The sequence below is a fragment of the Ptychodera flava genome, assembly GCF_041260155.1.
Source record: "Ptychodera flava strain L36383 chromosome 23 unlocalized genomic scaffold, AS_Pfla_20210202 Scaffold_23__1_contigs__length_28996876_pilon, whole genome shotgun sequence".
NCBI lineage: Eukaryota > Metazoa > Hemichordata > Enteropneusta > Ptychoderidae > Ptychodera > Ptychodera flava.
The window spans coordinates 4,890,959-4,911,578 of NW_027248277.1; the positions used below are offsets into that span (position 1 = coordinate 4,890,959).

General features: G+C 37.0%; 1 protein-coding gene and 1 non-coding gene across 2 annotated transcripts; one reads left to right on the forward strand and one right to left on the reverse strand.

Annotated features, from left to right (window-relative positions):
• Positions 1 to 674: 674 nt before the first annotated feature.
• Positions 675 to 16,260, reverse strand: LOC139124340 (E3 ubiquitin-protein ligase DCST1-like). The gene is made up of 7 exons (XM_070690478.1): positions 16,248 to 16,260; positions 15,126 to 15,269; positions 14,804 to 14,925; positions 14,316 to 14,470; positions 1,717 to 1,816; positions 1,084 to 1,179; positions 675 to 731 (listed from the first exon to the last, which is right to left on the reverse strand). The coding sequence occupies exons 1-7, from the start codon at positions 16,258 to 16,260 to the stop codon at positions 675 to 677; spliced, it is 687 nt and encodes a 228-aa protein (XP_070546579.1).
• Positions 2,408 to 2,479, forward strand: Trnak-uuu (transfer RNA lysine (anticodon UUU)). Its single transcript has one exon. It is a non-coding gene; the product is annotated as a tRNA-Lys (tRNA).
• Positions 16,261 to 20,620: the final 4,360 nt, after the last annotated feature.

The window sequence follows — 20,620 nt, forward strand, 5'->3', positions numbered from 1 at the left end:
GTAATAAATCTATTTTGTCGTTGCAATTGAGGAATTAGCCCTTAAATAGTGATCTATGTAATAAGGAAAGCAACTCCACACATTATTCATTTCTTAATTGTTTGCGTTTAGTGTGTTTTGCATATTTGAAAGTGTATTTTACGATTTCCCTATTTTGTGTACAGAACTGATTGGCCATGGCTACACACAGCTGTAATCTGAACGTAAGTGCAGTCTCTACTCCAGAGTGGGGAAGACTGTATAACACTACGATTCTTTAACGCCGTTTTTTTTTTCGAAAATTGCCGTACTTTCTTAATCAATCGCCTCAAATTCGTCTTCAGTGGATAAATTGTGTGGAATAATCAATAGATTGTCTGTATTCCTATGTTGTCCCACTTGAAGTTTGTTCCTTCACTAGGGATGCCAGGATGTCTAATTTTGTTCTACTGTGTTCAAGGTAGTGTTCGTATTGTTTTTTACTAGATTGAAATATATGTTCTCGTCAACATGTTTTGTGTCGTTATTTTCTGTTATAAGGTTTTATATTTCTCTGTTATTTGTTCTGAGTCATCTGTCATAAAGTTTGTGTGGTATCACTGGTTGACGAGTTATTTTGACGCTTCCTTATTATGTAATTATCAGTGTCTAGAACTGCTGTTCCACTTCCATTATCTAACGGTTTGATCAGTACCTCACTGTTTTGTGATAGCGTTCTCAAAGTATTCTATTCCGTGTTTCGGAAAGGAAACCTAGTTTCAGGAAAGTATGCAATAACATTACACTAGTCTTATTAAAGTTATTATTTACTCAGGGCATTGATAAACAAATGATCACATATGCAAGTTCAGGTTTATTACATTTATGGTTAATTTGTTTATTACATTTGTGGTTGCAGGTTGTTACATTAATGGTTGACTATTTTATTACATTTATGGGTGCATTTTATTACAACTGTGGTTGATATTACATTTGTGGAGATTATTACATTTGTGGAGGTTATAGTCGTCGTCGTCATCATCATTATCATCATCACCGTTGCCTGAAAATGCTTTTCAACCTCGGCCAAGTTAAATATGCGTAACCATTCGATGCTGTACTCACAAGTTTTGTCTTTTCGACGGCGATTAGTGCAAACTTTGTCGGAACTATCAGTTCGGATCTTTCTGCTTTCTTTAGCGGCATCAGTGTCCGTTTATTCTGTTCGTAAAAAAGATACTCTATACATTATCGAATGAGGAAATAGACTTAAAAACAGAAAGTTGGCGCGATCCGGATCGGGGAAAGATTTCTTTTAACACGATTGGAACTAATTTGGTATAATTGGATATTCATATTTTTCCAATTTTTCAAAAGTGTTAGGTGCCGTACAAATTACTCATAAAAACAAGTGTGTAACGTAAAAAGAAAAATTGATGAGTTTACATTTTCAGATTCATCGACACCACTTCACCATCTTATTTTCCCAAATTAGATCCAATCGTGTTATATAGAAAAATAAACTATGCCATCTCCTTTCCTCAGACGGAGATCATCATATGCTATAGAAAACAATAAATTTACTTCTGGTACTTTTCAAATTAAAGTTACGATTGTTACTAGTCATGCAGTTTTTATCATTCAATTATGCAGCGCCAATTTTATCAAAGGCGTCAAAATTGCTTCTGATTTATTGAAACTGATTATGGCGATGAAGAGAAAGAGAATTGAGCCATTCTACATATTTGCCCTCAATACCTGGTCTTTTCGCCTATCTTCAATTCTTCTAAAATATGACGTCATATAGACATTGTCGAATGTTATTTCACCCGTATAGTGTTTGTTGTAGCTATGGGCACTAAAACATATGAATAAAGAAGGATGAGTTTTATAATGAAGCATTTCCAATGATAACTTTGGCCAAACACCGCTGACAATAAATCAAGTGATATTCTTTAATATGGTACTTAATCTATATAAATCTAGCAACTGCACCAAGCTTTTCAAATAGTAATAAAAAATCCTGGCCCGTACGTTTCATCATCAACCTCGCCTTACCTCACCGCCATGATTTTGCCCAAACTCATTGTTGTCAATATTGAGATTGAGGACTGGGCTGACAGGGAAATAAAGATGAATAGGTTACAGAGACATCTTGATGTATGAAAGGTTTCTGAAATATGTATTGATAATTTTAAAAAAATGTCAAAGAATTCTAGACGGAACACCTTTTTCCCAAAGTCTTACAAGTTAATGCGCTGTAAGTTATAAATATGCCATTGTTGTTTGCTGTTTGTTGCCTCTATGTAATTTTTTCACAAAAATCGCTAAAAATTCGATTCGACTTGTGATGTAAAAAGACTGTTCGTGATGGCATCTAAAAAGACAATTACATTTCAAAGAAGTCCTTGATTGCATTAAGTTTACTCAACTCTTTTACAAGCCTGAAGCCCGGTTAGCTCAGTCGGTAGAGCGTGGGACTTTTAATCCTAAGGTCAAGGGTTCGACCCCTTAGCGGGCGATTACATTTTTTTGTAGATACACGTCATCGCATGATGTATCAACGAGTCAATACACATAAAGAGCATTGCAGTTCCACTGCTAATCCCTATGTGCAAAGTAACTACTGTACTTTTATTGTGTATGACCATCACTGCAAATTTCTTGACAAGTGTAATTTTTTGACACCGCAAAAACCACTCATTTTTTCAAGTTAAATTTGTCATCTACATTATGTTTGCCTATTTTTCTTCAAATTAGAAAGAACGCTTTATGAAAGGATAGGTGCATGGTCCATAGCAAGAAATCTACGTCAGTACTAGTAATACAACCGTCGCGCCTGTCTTCTGAAATTCTGCTCTGCGTCTCGTCGCACCATAGACAGATAGAGGTGTGTAGATACGCATGCAAGAAAAGAAACCAACTGACTATGCAGACCATGACATGCCATATTCCGCGTTCGATTTTACTTTGACAATTAGCAAGTTCATGTATCACGTAACCGTTCATCGTTCCTTACCATTGTCAAAAATCACACCTGATACTTAATTTGCTTCAGAAACGCTCGTTTTGCGTGATTTTCGGCCGAGTTTGACAGACACGTCGCCAAAATATAAGCGTGAGCAACATATCTACACACGTCTATGGTACGTCGAGGCGCAGAGCAGAATTTTAGAAGATAGGCGACTGTGGTATTACTGTAAGTGACTTAAGAACAGGTGAATCCTCGACAGGGAAGGTGGGGGCTAACTCTGTGGACTTACAAACTAGATCTGTGTCATCATAAATCTTTACTTTGCATCATGGTCTCCTTGGTATGAAGCAACTTCGTTTTTAACTATAACTATTTCAAATAATTACGTTCAATTTTCATAATAAAGGTAAAGACAGGACTTGAAAACTTCGTTTGCTCCACAAACTTCGTAATGAGTTTACATAAATGGAGGATTGATAAAATATGGAATATTACGATCCAAATTTTTGTACCGAGATACAAGTTACCTCAATCAAGAATTCATACATCACAAGGAACAAAATTGCTATAAGGAAATTCCAAGATCAACCTTCATATGCAAATAATTTCACAAATGATTTCACAGCTATTTTCCCGCTCAATGTGTTCATTTCAGGCAAGCGTCATTTTATTGGTGGAAATATATGTTTGCTTAGCGCACAACTCAGCTTTCTTGTAGACAACCCCTGCCAAGATGAACTCAATTTACTCCGTCATCCATTAATTATTTTATTTAATGTTACAATTCAAACATAACCTACAAAACAACAGAGTTGAACCATGTTGTGTAAAAGATCAAACAATGATCACGTCTGTACTATTAGTTTGCCGCAATAGCAATGTCTACCGTGGCCGAAAACGACACCAACCCTCTTCAGTTTGTAATTGCGTCGTTCTGTTTGAGCTGCGTCGTTCTGTTTTGATCTGCACTCTTCAGTTTGTGATTACGTCGTTCTGTTTTGACGTGCGCTCTTCAGTTTGTAATTGCGTCGTTCTGTTTGACCTGCGTCGTTCTGTTTTGATCTGCGTCGTTCTGTTTTGATCTGCGCTCTTCAGTTTGTAATTGCGTCGTTCTGTTTGAGCTGCGTCGTTTTGTTTGACCTGCACTGTTCAGTTTGTAATTGCGTCGTTCTGTTTGAACTGCATTGTTCTGTTTAATTGTCGCTCTTCAGTTTGTTTTGATGTAATAGAGGGAAAGCAACTCTACACATTGTTCATATCTGAGTTGTTTGCCTTTTCTGTATGATATATATTGTGTATATTTGGAGTGTGTATCATGTTTGATTTGGTTTTATGTAAAGTGTTGATTAGCCATTACGAAAGTAATAAAGGGAAAGCAACTCCAAATATCGTCCATACCTGAATTGTTTACGTTTTGTGTATGATTTTGTGTATGAGTGTATCATATTTAGCTGTTTTATGTAAAGGGTTGATTAGCCATGGCGAGACGTACCCGTAATTTACGTGTCTTGCTGTTAATCCGCATTAGAGCGGAGAGACTAACTTTACACTGCGATCCTTTGAAGCTACGTTTCGAAAACAGAGTTTTCTTCATCATTTGCTTAAAATTCATTTTTTATTGATGAGACATGTTGAATGACTATATTTGTTAATATGTTGTTCCACTGAAGTTTGTGATTCAAGGAGGGAAGCTACGTCTACGGTTTGGTCTTGCTGTGTGTATGCACATGTGTCAGAATGCGAGCTATTGTAGCTTTTGTGAAGTCTGGCATTTATAAGTGTATCGCATACTTCTGTTCCTTCTATATGCGATTATTGTTTGCTTTTGGAACATATTTTTAGTGTTTCATCTTTTTCAAGTTCACTCTAGCTTTCTATACGTCTTGTTTGATTCTTGTCGTTTCGATGTATAATGTATTGTCATGGAACCAGTAACAGCCGAGTTGTTTCGATACTTGCTAAAATCATATTGATGGGGAGTTTGAAATTATCCGAACAGACTGAGTGAGTCGGTCTTTTTCATTTCAATATATATGCTCCAAATCACGAGAATGGATAAGTTTTTTATTATAGGAATCATTAGTATGAATAGTTGAGTATTGACTTTAGCGATAGTATTCTGATTGGCGGGAATTCAATGCAGCATTTGACGAACATCTTGACAGGAAAGGTGGGAACTATCAAATAAAAGAAAAGGTGTAAAAACTGTAGATGATATGATAAACAGATTTAGTATCAGTGATATTTGGAGCATTAAGAATCCCAACAAATTGCGTTTTACTTGGGGGGGGGGGGGGGAGACCCTTGATCCAGAGCAGAATTGACTATTGGTTGCCATTGTATCCGATTCACTGGACGACTTCGTTTCACATATTTATATTGATGCGTCCATCAAGTGTGACCACTCTGCCGTTCATCTAAGTTTAAATGTGATGAAAGAGGCAGGGGATATTGGAAAATTAACTCTTTACTATTGGAAGGGGAAGATGTCATCGAAGGCTTGCAGTATGAAAAATATATTTGGGACAAAATTTCACCGACGTTCTTGATCCAAGGCTTAAATAGTATAAAGTCAGGGATTTTAATATTAAATAGAGCAAAAACGGGCTAAGTGTCAAAGAGACAAGGAAAAAAGCTTGAGCAACAAAAAAGGACCTCGAAATTTAGAAAGTGAAATAAAGAAAACAAGGAAAGACATTTGTGAAGTTAAGAGAGCTTTAGATTATATTTAAAAAGTCAAAACACAAGGTATTATTATACACCTGCGTCTTTAACCTATGGAATTTCGTCGTACAATAAGTTTCGGTATCAGAACTTTAGGTGTTATTGACGCTATTTGACCTTTGACCTTAAACACCTTTACGTCAAAACGAAGAAATAGAAGAGAATATTTTACATTTTTACAAAAATATATACTTCTTAGCATTCAGTACTATCCAAATCAAATCTTGGTCAGTCCAAAACCTATGAATTTGAGTGAAATTATGCTGCTGACGTACAATTCCACCATGTGCACTGCGCAGCGCGTGTTGAAATTTCGTTCCGCGCGCTCAGTATAGTGCGCGACGAGCATCCGAAAGACGCCTTAATGTCGACATTTTTCTTGTAAAGTTGGACTAAAAAGGTGTATAATAATAAGGTTATTCCCAATATACCCAAAATACCGTACATCTACGCTTCGGTATTGTCCTCGACGCGACGCGTCTCGGACAATACCTCAGCTGCATTATGTACTTGGACTTAAATCCCAGTATTTTGGGAATAACGTTATATTATTCAAAGTGCCAGACAATGGCATGATCTTGGTGAAAGAAGCAATGCTTATTTTTTGAAGCTTGAAAAGAGAAATCATTACAAAAAGCACATTCGTAAATTTCAAACATCTATTGGTACTGTTACTACAGATTTAAATTAAAATGTTAAATACACAGAAAGAGTTTTATCGAAATTTATACCAGACTATACATTGTTTTCCTGAAGAAAAAGCAGAAGAGTTCACTGGCTATTTTCATAGGCCTATAGGCCTACTGGTCAGCATTACAGAAAAATATTTGTGAAGGTTATTGAGTTTCAGAGAGTGCTACCAAGCTTCGAAAAACATGTCTAGTAATAAAAGCCTTGGGAATGGAGTTTCTGGCCCTTGTTTGGTAATTTAACTGTAGAGAGTTTCAAATAAATGTACATGGAGAGTTGTCAGTGTCAGTTTCCAAGAGACAAGCAATCATTACTTTGATTGATAAAACAGGAAAAGACAGTCTGCAGCTGGTCGGAAAAACTGGAAACCTATTTCTCTTTTAAATGTTGATTGTTGACACGGCCCTTTCAATTCGAATTTCAATGTTTTACAGGAAATAATTCACCAAATCAAGCTGGTTATGTAAAAGGTCGCTACATCAGCGACGCTGTTTGCAAGATTTTAAACTCAATGCACTTTACAAGAGAAAATGATGATATTCTGGTATCTACTTTGCATTGATTTTGCCGATACATTTGACTCTTTCGAGTGGTCTTTCCTTAATTTTGCTTTGAAGATATTTAATTTTGGTGAATCTTTTATTCAATGGGTCAAAGTTTTATACTGCATTATTATTTCTGGTAATTACTATGTTGTCACGTCTGATACTTTTAAGTTAGCAGAGGTTCAAGACAAGGTGATCCTCTTTCACTTTATTTGTTTTTAGTTGATGTAGAAAATTAGTCCATCGCCATTCGTCACAACATAACAATTAAGGGGACTCAAATCGGACAAAATTGCACAGTATGGAGATGACACCACTGGAATGTTATCAGATGTGAAATATGCCAAAGAATTTATCATATTGGTTGACTCATTCGGCAACATCCCCGGCCATAAGATGAACAAGGAAAAGAGTGATGCACTATGGTTATTTAGAGAAATTGTATATACACACATTAATCGACTCGATGTACCGCATCATCTAACAAAGGTAGAAATGATGTGTGAATTTGCCTTCACTTTCATGCATATAAAATCATCGGGCTAAAAAATGCTGAGGATGTAAACTGTCGGCTCTACCACGTACGGCAAGTGATGATGACGACCACGAGGTAGCCTCGTCCAAGGGTAACTGTGGAGGCATAACCTCTCTCCCTGCTATTTAAATTACAGTAAAACAAGTTGGGAGAAATATTGCCTACAAAAATAGTACAACTGTAAAGTATAGGAGTAGCTGGCATACTCTGGTAATGTTCTTGAATCAGAGATTGAGAATGTCTTTTTTATGTAAGTAGGCGTACCATCCTTGTTCTTTGTCCTTTTTCACCTTTTTCTCTTGATGTAAATAATATATGTATGTATATATAATGTTGACGACCACATATTATATATGTATAGGCCTATCTCAATCTAGTATTGAATACAATACGAACACCACCATGGACACGATGGAACAAAATTAGACGTCCTAACTTCCAGAATGAAAGAACAAACTTCCCGTGGGACAACATAGAAATATGTACAATATGCCATTAGGCCTATACCACGCAATTTGTCCACTGAACCTTAACTTTAGGCGACTGATAAAGAAAGTCTGCTTTTCGAAATATAACGTTAAAAGGTAGCTGTGTCGTACGCAGTCTCTCCACTCTGTAGTGCAGACTGCGCTGACATTCCTAATACAGCTTTGTCTCGCCTAGCCCTGCGTACAGGTCTGTGTGTTCCCGGCGTTATACGGCCTCCTGTGGTGGAGGCCGTATAACTCCGGGAACACAGACCTGTACGCAGGGCTATGTCTCGCGGTACCAATTTAGTTCTGTACACAAGACAGTGAAACAAAAAATACACACTACTGAATTAAAAGCAAACAACCAATAGGCCTATATGAACGATGTGTGGAGTTGCTCTCCACGCACACGATGCCAATTTGCAACGGTATTCTCCAAATGACCGTTCAATGTTTGTTGCAAAATGTTTGCTCCAGTACTTCCGTGTTATTTTCAAAACAAAATGAAGAGTGCAGAGTCAAACAGAATGACGCAGCTCAAAGAAAACAACGCAATTACAAACTGAAGAGCGCAGATCAAAACAGATCGACGCAGCTCAAACAGAACGACGCAATAGGCCAAACCCGGAATTCGAATCGACCACGGTTACAAACAAAGCCATGTGCGAAAACGCGCTTAGACGTACGTGTATTTCCATCAGTGCGGACGCACATAGGCGATTTTTCCGTTGTTGCTAGGCGTGTCTATTCAGATTCTGTCGTCGTTAAGGCGAGACGACGGGCGCCACCGAGTAGAAGCTGACTGACAGGGCGACACATCAGGTAAGCTGAGCTCTCCAAATTTCATTAAATTTTGACCGTTAAATTAGATAAATATGTTTTAAGTGCATTGGCTCTAGTAGATTGATGGTCCGACAGTTGTTTGATGGCTTTTCCCCAGAAATTTGACATTTTTTTCGGAAATACGGCATAAACTTTCAATGTCCATTGTGGATGGGTTATGACATATCTGGCAGAAACTTGCGAAATTAATACCGTCGTTTGAGAAGTTAACATTTTCGTCTCATGGGTTTAATTTCTAAAGTTGTAGTAAATTTATTATCCTTACTCATCATTAATGTGCTGAAGCAAAATCGGACTTGGGGAAGATCAGATGGCATTCTGAGAGCGATTTATTTTCAGCTAGGTACGAACTGGAAGTGAAAACAAAGCAACCAAGGAGGCCGTACAACATGTCTGGTAATCGATTGCAACTAAAATAATATTGCAGGGTTTAACGGAACTGTTATTTTGCAGAACATCTCTTTGGGATAAGCGGAAAATCTTCCTCCGTATCTGACAGTTTCATTAGTTTCCATTGCAACATTCTGTATAGAGAAATAACATTCCTTCCCTTTCATCAAAAAATATTTTTACACAGATCTGATGGCCCTGTTTGATATGCTAAAAGCTGCATTCTAAAATATAAAAGCATCTATTTATGTGTAGGATAAAAACTACTTGTGTCAATAATATGTACATGCATAAAACTCGTAAGGCTGCGTTCACAAAAAAACGGTTAGGGGGGCTGGAGGAATTCGGGGGGATTCGAAAATTTTGGGGTAGTAGAGGGGGGACTTGAAAATTTTGCTCTACCTGTAGGGGGGACTTGAAAATTTTTTGGTTCCCTTTTATGTTTTACATTTTCCAATTCAAAGTTTTTGTAGGTAATTCAATGAAAAATGAATACCATTTTTATGTCATCGAATTGTTGTAATGTTGGTAATAATTTAACAAAATCTAGACCCATTTTTGTTATATTTCATGACTTTTATCTCGAAAATATCTAAACATGTGCGATTTGTTGTAAAAAGCCAAATGAGCCTAGTTATACAGGGCAGAAGCTGCAAATGTTGATGATTTTTGCGATATTTCTATGCAATATATCAACTACAGTTTCTTGCTGTCTCCCTACAGCATGCTCAAACACACAATATTCAGTTTGTCGACAAAGCCTGTATATAAAAATATGTATTTGGTGACAATTTAATTACAGTTCAGACTGACAGTCAGTGATACAAATGCATGGTACACATACACAGGCTGTGATAGCAAGCTGAATACTGGACAGTTCAAGATGCCATAGGGTGTAGAACAAGAACTCAGTTGTATAAAGAACAAAAATATTGTCAAAATTATCAAAGTATCACTATCAGATTCTGCTCTGCTACTGTAGTGTCAATGTTACTGCATACCTGAGCAGTGCAGAGATAGCTCTTGACGCTGATGTACACGGTAGTTGAAGAAGAGTTTCGGTCAAATGACGATCATGACAGTGAAACATAAAGGCCAGAGAGCAACATATGGAAGACCAGGAGACTTGAAAAGTTATCGTGAATTTTCGAATTGTGGCATATGAGAATAATCAAACATTAAAGAAAACAGATGGGTCACCATGCTTGATTTTCTATATTTTCACATTCTTGTCATAAAATAATACAAAAGTAAAACTTGAACAGTGAGGACTTAATGAAAGAAAATGTGACTAAATGGAATTATTTATTTTTTTAGCCAAATTTGCCATTATTACACCCAAATTTCAGAGATTAAAACATTTGTTGATGGAATTTTTTAGCCAACAGTATTGTTAATTTTAAGTAGCACTTAATTCATATATGTATTGTACTTTTGAAACAAATTTCTGGTAGGTGACTGTGCTCAGTTTTTGACAATATGGCAATGAGCCAGAATTCATAATTTGCCTACTCTCTCATGATCGTCATTTTGTGTGCTCTTCGGCAGCAACAATTGACCTTGCCAGAGTTGGATGATAAATTCAAAAAGTTCACTGATGCCTTTAAGATGAATCAATTTAAGAACTTGTCTCAGAAATATGACTTTATAAAGTGCTAATAGTAGGTAGTGTTGAACACCTGTGAGCGGAACGCCGCAATACGTGATTTTTTTCTGCATACACATCCTTTACAAATATGTGGGATTGTGATAGTTGGGGGAACTTGAAAAATTTTGATCATATAGAGGGGGCATTTGAAAATTATTTAGGGTGTTGAGGGGGGATCTGAAAAAAATAAGATTATTATCGTGATTCCTCCAGCTCCTCCCCCCCCCAATCGTTATTTGTGAACGCAGCCTAAGTCTCAAGCTACCAGAGTAAATGACTAGGTGTTGGAACAGCTGATGATGTGAGAGCTCTATGTGATCTATGCAGTGACAGTTACACATGTATCTAATGACTAAATATCGGTAGGTTAGTAGACCTGACTGTGTTGTGCTCAGGGATATTAGCTGAGAAAAGTCTAATACACCCGGTAGGATAACCACTGAGTAGGCAGATGACCTGACTGTGTTGTGTTCAGCGATAGTAACTGAGAAAAATCTAGTACACACGGCAGGATAACCACTAAGTAGGCAGATGACCTGACTGTATTGTGCTCAGGGATATTAAAGGTATACTGTCACCTGTTCCAATGTTGCCAAAGTTACCATGGAAAGAGAAAATCTAACCAATCACAGATTTTAAGCGGGTGGCCGCTTTTTAAAACAGCGCCCCACACGGGCATTTTGAATACCAAGGAACGCCCCTTTGAACATATATGGGCATATTTAGATTACGGGTGACCGTAAACCTTTAACTGAGAAAAGTCTAGTACACCAGGCAGGATAACCACTTAGTAGGCAGATGATCTGGCAGTCTGACAGTATAGTGTATACAGAAATCTTGGCCTTGAATACAGGAATACTGCTAGGTAGGATGAGAAGTGACTTAAACAGATGCAGGGATGTTGTATATTATTGATACACAATGGAAAGAGAAAGTAGAGTAGTAGATAACGAACAATATCATTATATTAGGAAATCACTAAATAGCAGGGAGAACTAACAAGTACCTATGAAGTGAATAGGGTATTTAGGGGAAGGTATGCTCATTTACATAATCATATTACATGTATAGCAAGAAAATAATTGATTCAGTTGATACTAATGTAATTTACCACGTTAATATGCATTTACATTAAGAAGACCCAAGGTGTATTTTTTTTTGGATACGTACCTAAAATGTTATTTATACTTCCCATTAAAAGTATTGTCATAACATTTGTTTTCTACTTGCAGATCACGGCACATCTATACAGTGAAAGAACTGACACAGCAAGTGCAAGAAGAATGTTTTGCTTTTTTAATTTAATTTTGCAATAAAATGTTAACCTTAACAATATTCCTGACTGTCCTGCAATTTTATTTAGTTGTGGCAATATGGAAGCTTGGAATAAGTGTTGTATGTGTTTCAAAAAATGTCTGGGTGTAGTACCCTTAGATAAATTACAAAATGCATGACACAGAAATATTTTATTCTATCTGAAATGAATACCAAGATGACTAAACCAAAGTCTCAGCAGTCCTGCAATCATTTTTGAAGGCAATATATGTCTGGATGTGTGCTTAGACATAAAAGCAAATAATACCTGAAATATACAGTAAAGCCCCATTAGCTGTATCTTTTCTACACATGCACTTTGCAATGCTCACCAAAATATATTATCTGATTTTCAAAGATAGCTTTTGCATTCCCTGTCATTACTTGAATCCATATTTGGAAGCCAAAATTATTGTATGGTTACAAATCTAAATTGTACATTCTTCACCAAATTTAAAAACTTTTTTATCACATTTTGGGAAGAACTTTGGCTTTAGTTACTTTTGATTGTAAATCATTAAAAATAATCCTAAAATACAGCTAATGTGCCTTAAAACAAAACACATTTTTCCTAAAAAAAGTATGTAGGTTGTTTTACAATGATCAGACGTAGGCTTACTTTGTTAAAAGAAAGGAAAAAATCATTTATAACAAGTTACAAAATGGATACGAAGCATCATTTCTGAACTAAAAGGCAATGATGATGAAAAATGAAATTATAAAAAAACGATAGAGATGGCAAAGATTATCGGTAGAGGGCGGCTTTATTTACTTGCTAGGTCATGGTCGATGATGTTTTGGGCACATTTTAAGTTAACATTTCCGTCTCACGGCTTTAATACAAAAACCGAATACGTAGTCTCAAAGCTTAGTATCTGCGCTATCGATCACTGGCCAAATCTAACTTGGGGACGACAAGGTGACGGAGTAAAACGCTAAAATTTAGGGCGGTGTGAGTAATTTTGAGGGTAGGAACGCACGCGACGACTTTGTTTTTCACCATATTTTTTCACAAAATGGACAATTTTGTGTCGAAAGTCTGTACCGCCCTAAAGGTTACGTAGACATCTTTCATAGTATTCAGTTTTTACGGCACACGGAACACAGGTAGACAGACCCTAAGCGAAAAATATCCATGGTTTCAATTGCAGAATGCGGCGATATAAATTTGAATTTTTTCGTTCCATACCCCCCACGTAGAGAAGTTCGATTTGGTGCGTTCCGATTATGTGCGTCGCCACTGCATGCGCGTTAGTACACATGTGCGCTTGTTTGTACCGGCATCACGTGATTATTTGGGCGTACTGAGTCCGTAGAACGCATAGTCCTTTTTATTCCGGAGTAGAACCATTGCAAACTGGAGAGCGCAGGTCGAAACAGAACGACGCAGCTCAAACAGAACGACGCAATTACAAACTGAAGAGCGCAGGTGAAAACAGAACGACGCAGCTCAAACAGAACGACGCAGCTCTAACAGAACGACGCAATTACAAACTTAAGAGCGAAGGTCAAAACAGAACGACGCAGCTCTAACAGAACGACGTAATTACAAACTGAAGAGTGCAGATCAAAACAGAACGACGCAGCTCAAACAGAACGACGCAATTACAAACTGAAGAGGGTTTGTGTCGTTTTCGGCCACGGGCAGCTCATGCGTACTACGATGCCATGTCATACCGGACAATGGAAGTATTTTGCATACGGGTAGTTCAAAGGTCACTGCTCGACAGTCTAAAAGCCTGTTCCGACTTCAAAAGTCAGAAAAACTACCTCATCAGATCACTTGAACTTTTATGAATGCAGAACTTTCAGTCATCATCTAATTGACACAATTGACTGATATTAAATGGATATCACTTTTATGTTAAAAGGGAATATAGCGATGCATTTGGATGATATTTTTAGCATTTTGTAATGTCAAACAAAGTCATTTTCTTTATTTTTCTCTCGTAAGTAAGAAGAAATATAAATTACAAGACCTGCCCACAACATGCATTGCAATATGCAATCTAGTATAGTAGTTGACAGTCGGTGAAGTCCTATACGTCTGCATTTAAATTCATTTGTCGATAATAACATTGCAGATTACACACACAGTCTAAGCTGATCACTATATTATTTCTTCAAATACTTAAAATATATTTTATAGATACAGTTAAAGTTTCTGGCGTAATGCTGGGGAAACAATCATGTCATAGGCTAAAGATTTTATTGCTGTACCTACCTGAAAAACATCAAAACAAAGTTGAAAGCGACGAAACTTTTAATGATGGTTGCCACGGTAACAAGCCATCGTTTCCTGGTTTCGAATTCATTTTCAACAGCGAGTCTGATGTCCTCGGCTGTTCTGATGTCGACTTTTTCTTTTCTTTGCATAACCTAGTGAAAATATGATACCACCGTTTTGAGAGCAATTGTCAAGTATATTGAAAAGAATCTGTGAGACAGTGAGAGGTTACAATGATTGACCTTTGACCCAAAATTCGGACGACCGGGCACCTTAAACTCATCAACCCTTTTTAACTGTATGTAGGTCGGTCACTCTATGGAAATCGAATAACGAACCGGTAAGACACTCTATCTGTAGACTGGTCATAGTTGTCGACATTCATTCCACATCGAAGTCGGCGAAATACTTCTTCTATTTATAATTCGAGGTTTACGCTTTGTCTGTAACTTCCAAAACGACTTGATGAAGTTTGAAAACGTTACCTGCCATCCCATTTCAACTTGAAAATTTTTGTCAAATTCCTCCACGGCTTGATCCGATTCCTTGTAAGTGTCACCAAACCCAGGGTTGACAGCCTCGTCTGTGTCACAGAGGGAGTCAAAACCTGAGAGAGAGACAGAGAGACAGAGAGGGGGGGTTCAACTGACAGATTCAACTGTACATTGAAATGAAAACTTGTGAATCCCATAAACCACAAAATGTTTACATCATCCCCGAAATGTACCGTTAATTTTAGCTTTATTAAACTGCCCTAACTTGATAATCTACAATTAACAAGGATGTAGTGCCTGATACAATTCTCACCTTGTACAATCTTGCAAAGGACCGTTAATTTCATTGGTGCACACAGTAGATCTTTGACGCCAGGTACTTTGATTGCTTTGTGACATTTCTTTTCAGCTTCTTTAAATTTCTCCTTGCAATGGACCACACCAGCGTTGAAAACGTCTGTACAAAAGCAAAACGAAGGGAAATTACGAATACTCCAAAAAGAGCCACATTTTAAAATTATCTCTCGGCCTCCTAGCTTTGTAAACTAAGGGGTGGCTTTTAGGTCGAATTTACTTCCATATTTCTCAAAATAAGACTTTCTTTTTGTTGAAAATTACCGGATAAGGAGTGATTTGAAATGTTGTGGAATAAGTATGGGCACCTAGCCCAGTAGGTGCCACCTCTGGGGCTGGAATGTCACTGTGTAAAATTTTTGTAAAGAGCACAATGTTCTCAAATTACACGCTAGTAAGGAAGAATTCGCCTCTGGGACAGATATCTGAAAAATAACTGAATGCATGTGATGTCATGAATGTATGTTGGTAGGTTTCACAAATGTGACACTAGATTTAAATTTGTAACGCAAGAATTTGAGCCACACCGCTCCAAACGTATGTGATCAGCATAAAATTCACATGAACTTCCTGGGGATCACATTAATATGTCAAAATATCAGCTGGTTTTTTCAGCTGATTTTCCACGGCTGCAAACTTCTGGTGAATATATCTTTGTTAACAAAACAACCAACTGGATTTTTAGATTATATCTGAAAAATCAGCTGCATATCTTGTTTACAGACAAAAAATTAGCTTATCTTTAGAAACTATTAGAAAACTCCATTCAGCTGAAAATTTCAGCCGATTTTCAAAAATTCAGCTTATTTTTTTACTGACCAGTGTGTTCTTCTGAAAAATCAACTGAATTTTGTTATGAATATGAATTCTAAAAGGGCTCCTTTTTAAGATATGAAATATCTTAACTGGAAAGTTATGGCACAATCATATTCAGTATTATAGTAACATTGATATCAGAAAATTTGAAATTAAAAGTTACTTCCGACATTTGTTCGGAGATTCCGAAATTAGTTCGGATTGCTTTTTACGTAGTTCACTTTCGAGGTGCATAGTACTATCTTAAATCACTCCACGTCATTACATGCGTAAAACATTGTGTTGAATATTATAAAGTGATTAACCTTTGCATCTGTAATCCAGTTTTTCTCTGTAATTGTCTTCAGGATCCTCTTTTTTCTTGGTCTCTCTTTGCATGCCTTCATCGTCTTTCTCAACTTCCTCTTCTATTTTCACAAATTCTTCTTTCAGTTTTCCTGATATCTCCTGCATGTCTTTACTCTGAGACTGTGCAATATCAAACCAAAGCAAATCTGATGGCATTTCTAAACAAAATTCTAAAACAATATCTTCGATCGAATTCAACACAAGACCAAACCACTGAAACCACATCTTGTTACAGCATTGCCATTCACTAACAACTCGTCAAGTGTCCAAATTGTACAACCGGCTTCTAATGTATATTGCATGGATAACCCTTAGATAACACCTTACAAAAACTTCCACATTATTTTTTGCCAAAATACTATACGGTTTGCAAAAGGGCTTTGTAAGATCAGCTTATGGGTCAAAGTTCAAGGGTGAGTTTGTTACCTGTATATCTTTGAGGACATCTGAAAAGGGTTGATGCATTAGTTCGTAGAGTAATTTACTGTTGTTGTAGGTCAGTGATGCAGTACAGCTGATGGACCGTGAAAGCTCCCTGGCGTTGGTGAAGATGTTTGTAACTGGACCTTACATAAACAAAGTGAATACTTTGATGATACAGTTCATCTCACTATGGAAACCAAAGGACATCAATGATAACAATAATGATGATGATGATGATGATGATGATGGTGTTGATGATGATGATGATGTTGAGGATTGATGATGATGATGATGATGATGATGGAGGAGGAATTGTTGATCACGTACGGTCATAAAAAGTGTATGAATGTGGTTATTGTTTGAACGGCGAAGAAAATTACTGCCACGGCGACGATGTTGTTGCTGCTGCTACTGATGATGATGATGATGATGATGATGATGATTGTCATTACGACGACGACGAAAACGTCGACAACAATGATAATGTTGATGACGGTGACGGTGATATCATGTTACACAATGTGCTGGTGACGATGATGTAAATAGTAATTATTCAGCCCAAGGATGTCTCATCAACAATTATTATGGGAACCTTTATTCGGCGATGTCTATCAATATACTCCCATTCAAGTATTCATATTGGCATTCTATAAACTTTACTTTTTTTCATTGAAACAATGACAGTTAATTGTGAATCTTGTTGTTGGAATTTGGACTGCTAATACGAACACCATATAAAATTTAGATACCTTGATTCGAAACAACTTACCACCTAATAACATAGCGATAGTCATGGTGCTGACGATATTTCTACCATACTTGCTGAACAGATATGGGATAACCAGGATTATGGTACATCGAATCTGAGTGGATGTTGCAAAGCCTATAGCCAGCAGCGCCTTGATGGCGCCCCCTATCAGCAACTTTTCTGCATCAGTGAAAGGTAGCCGGATCAACACAGTAAAATAAAGAGCTGAAAGTGAGGATGGGAGAACAATTTGTTTCGTAATTTAAAGACTTTATTATAAATGATGTATCAGTCACCTGAAAGGAACAAAGATTTTGAAAATGTCGCCACCGAAACTGTAACTGTACGAAGAATACACAACGAAAACGGCATTCACTGAACATAAGAACAATACGAAAACAAATCAAGAGTCGCCGAGTTTCAAATAATGTCGGTAAGGAACCCTACGCTACATTATTTTAGTCCAATTTCAGGGGGGGGGAGGGTGAATGCCGTTCATCACAGCTTACCGACGTGCAGTTACTCCAAACTGCTTTTGTTGTTGAGCTTCTACCTTGTGTAGAAACTCAATGATTAGCATCGTATCCTGAAAAATCAACTAAAATTTCATTGCAAAGAAAAAGAAGATTTCTCGCCGAGAGTTACGAGCTGAGAAATGAATATCTTCATGAACACTCACCCACGCCAACCGCTGAACCAAAACAGAACCCAAGCACTGTTTTTATTAATCTGTACTCATCAGCCTTGCTCCATAACAACTTCTCCAAGCGAGGAAAATGACGCCGCAATGCTTCTCTGAAACCTTTTAAAATAAATAAATAAATAAATAAATAAATTTTAACATATCTTTGCCATTAATTGTCACCTCTATTTTAAGAACCGCAGTTATGCTTTGCGATATTTTCACTGGTTACTTATTTAAGAAATTAAACCGAAGGTGAACACGCTTATACTATTTTGGCGCATAGCTTGCATCTTTTTTATTCAGGGTGAAATCTGATATTGCCGGAGGGAAGGTAGACTGAAAGATTCAGTCGCGTGCGGGCGCTCCGGCGCACTGCGACCTACGACCCTTTACCAAGGTAAAGGGTCGTAGGTCGCAGTGCGCCGGAGCGCCCGCACGCGACTGAATCTTTCAGTCTAGAGGGAAGGCAAAACGTATCAAATGGTGACTTGTTGTTTTGCTTTTACCGGATTTCAACGTTTAACACCAAAACTCTCACTTAGCATGCTTTGCACATCTATACGTTGATATGCGAACTTCACTATGTAAATAAAATACGTCGTACGAGTAATAGTATGTCACATGTAAAACCAAGCACCAAGCATCTCTACGGCCGCCGAATAACGTAAACTTCGCGTGAAATAACATGACATACATTCAAAGTTCATGAGAAAGAACGACAAACGATGTAAAGCAAAAAAACAAAAACAAAACAAAGGCAAAACGCCACTGTGTGTTTACTGTTCCATTCCATCTTACTAGCTACTGATCTATCAGAGAACGTCTAGGAACGGACTTGTCGAGAGTATTAGTCAGAATGAGTCAAAAGGTGAGACGATAATACCAAATGCAAGTCAATGTGAAAGGTGTAACTTGGATATTACCTGTGGAACACTTCTGTAAACACACGGCCAAACATTTCATTTCTCTCAGATTTCTTCACATTGAAAATTAAAGTTGAAATGGCCGTGATGCGTGGTTCCCCTTCTTGTAAATGACACAAACACAAAACCGCGAACGTATGTGATGGAATTAAACGCGTTCTACAGTGCGCGTCAGGACTGGTCGCTAGGTAACGCGCGCAACCATGAAACTCTTTGAAGACGCGCAAAGATCATTGGAATTCCATTGAACCATGACATTCAAATCGAATTAGCAATGCTATGCTATATTTTTGAATAATTAAAATAACAGCGCAAACAATGACACTGGCTCCGTAATTTCTGTCGCAATATCCTTATTTTTGCCTGTACACTATATATGCCAATATGCTTTTACACCTGTACTCTAATACAATATGAGTTTGCCTCCAGATCTGCAGAGAAGCCTCAACTCTTTCGCAGATTACCGTAAAGTGGTGAGATCCGATGTTTCAGTCACGTGTCCTTTTCTGTTTGTGCGGTGCGAAATAGCCATGACAAAACTACTTTATGTTCTTCTTTTAATCTCGCCGTAAAAACTGGACAGGAAATCAGAATAGGCGAGCGGCGAATCCACAAAAAGGGGCCTTATTTTAGGAGTTTAATGTACCCACCTTACATACGGCCACAACATACGTCATTTGAAAGCTCATTATCTCTACTTTAAGAAAATTGACGATATGGAGCTGCCAAGTAGGGCCATAACCTCCTAATTTGCATAATTAACAAGGGTACCCAATTTGCATAAATGCGATATAATATTTGAAATTTATTGTTAACTTCTCTAACGATACATTTAAACTATCGAGTGATATATCAAATGAAAGGTCTTTCCATGTAAAATACAAAATGGATATTCAAAGAGATATTGAAATTGATTATACTGAAATATTTTCATGTTTATATGGAAAACAATATTTTCCCCTTTTGAATAACAATATTTTAAAAATTTTAACACATACAGCCACAAAACACAGTCACATTATGCATCATTTGAAAGCTTATTATCTCTACTTCAAGAAAATTGACAATTTGGAGCTACCAAATCGGGCCATAACCCCCTAATTTGCATAATAAACACGCATACCCAATTTGCATAAATGCGATATAGTATTATAAATTTATAGTTAACTTTTCTACACATACATTGTAACTATCGAGTGATATATCAAATGAAAGGTAGTTACATGTAGAATACAAAATGAATATTCAAAGAGATATTGAAATTGATTTCACTGAAATATTTTCATATTTATATGGAAAAAATATTTTCCCCTTTAGAATAACAATATTTTAAAAATTTTAACACATACAGTCCTATCATACAGCCACATCATACGTCATTTGAAAGCTTATTATATCTACTTGAAGGAAATTGACAATGTGGAGCTATCAAGGAAGGCCGTACCCCTTTATGTCCATAAATTACACTGGTAAGCAATTTGCAGAAATGAGATATGAAATTAGAAAATCCA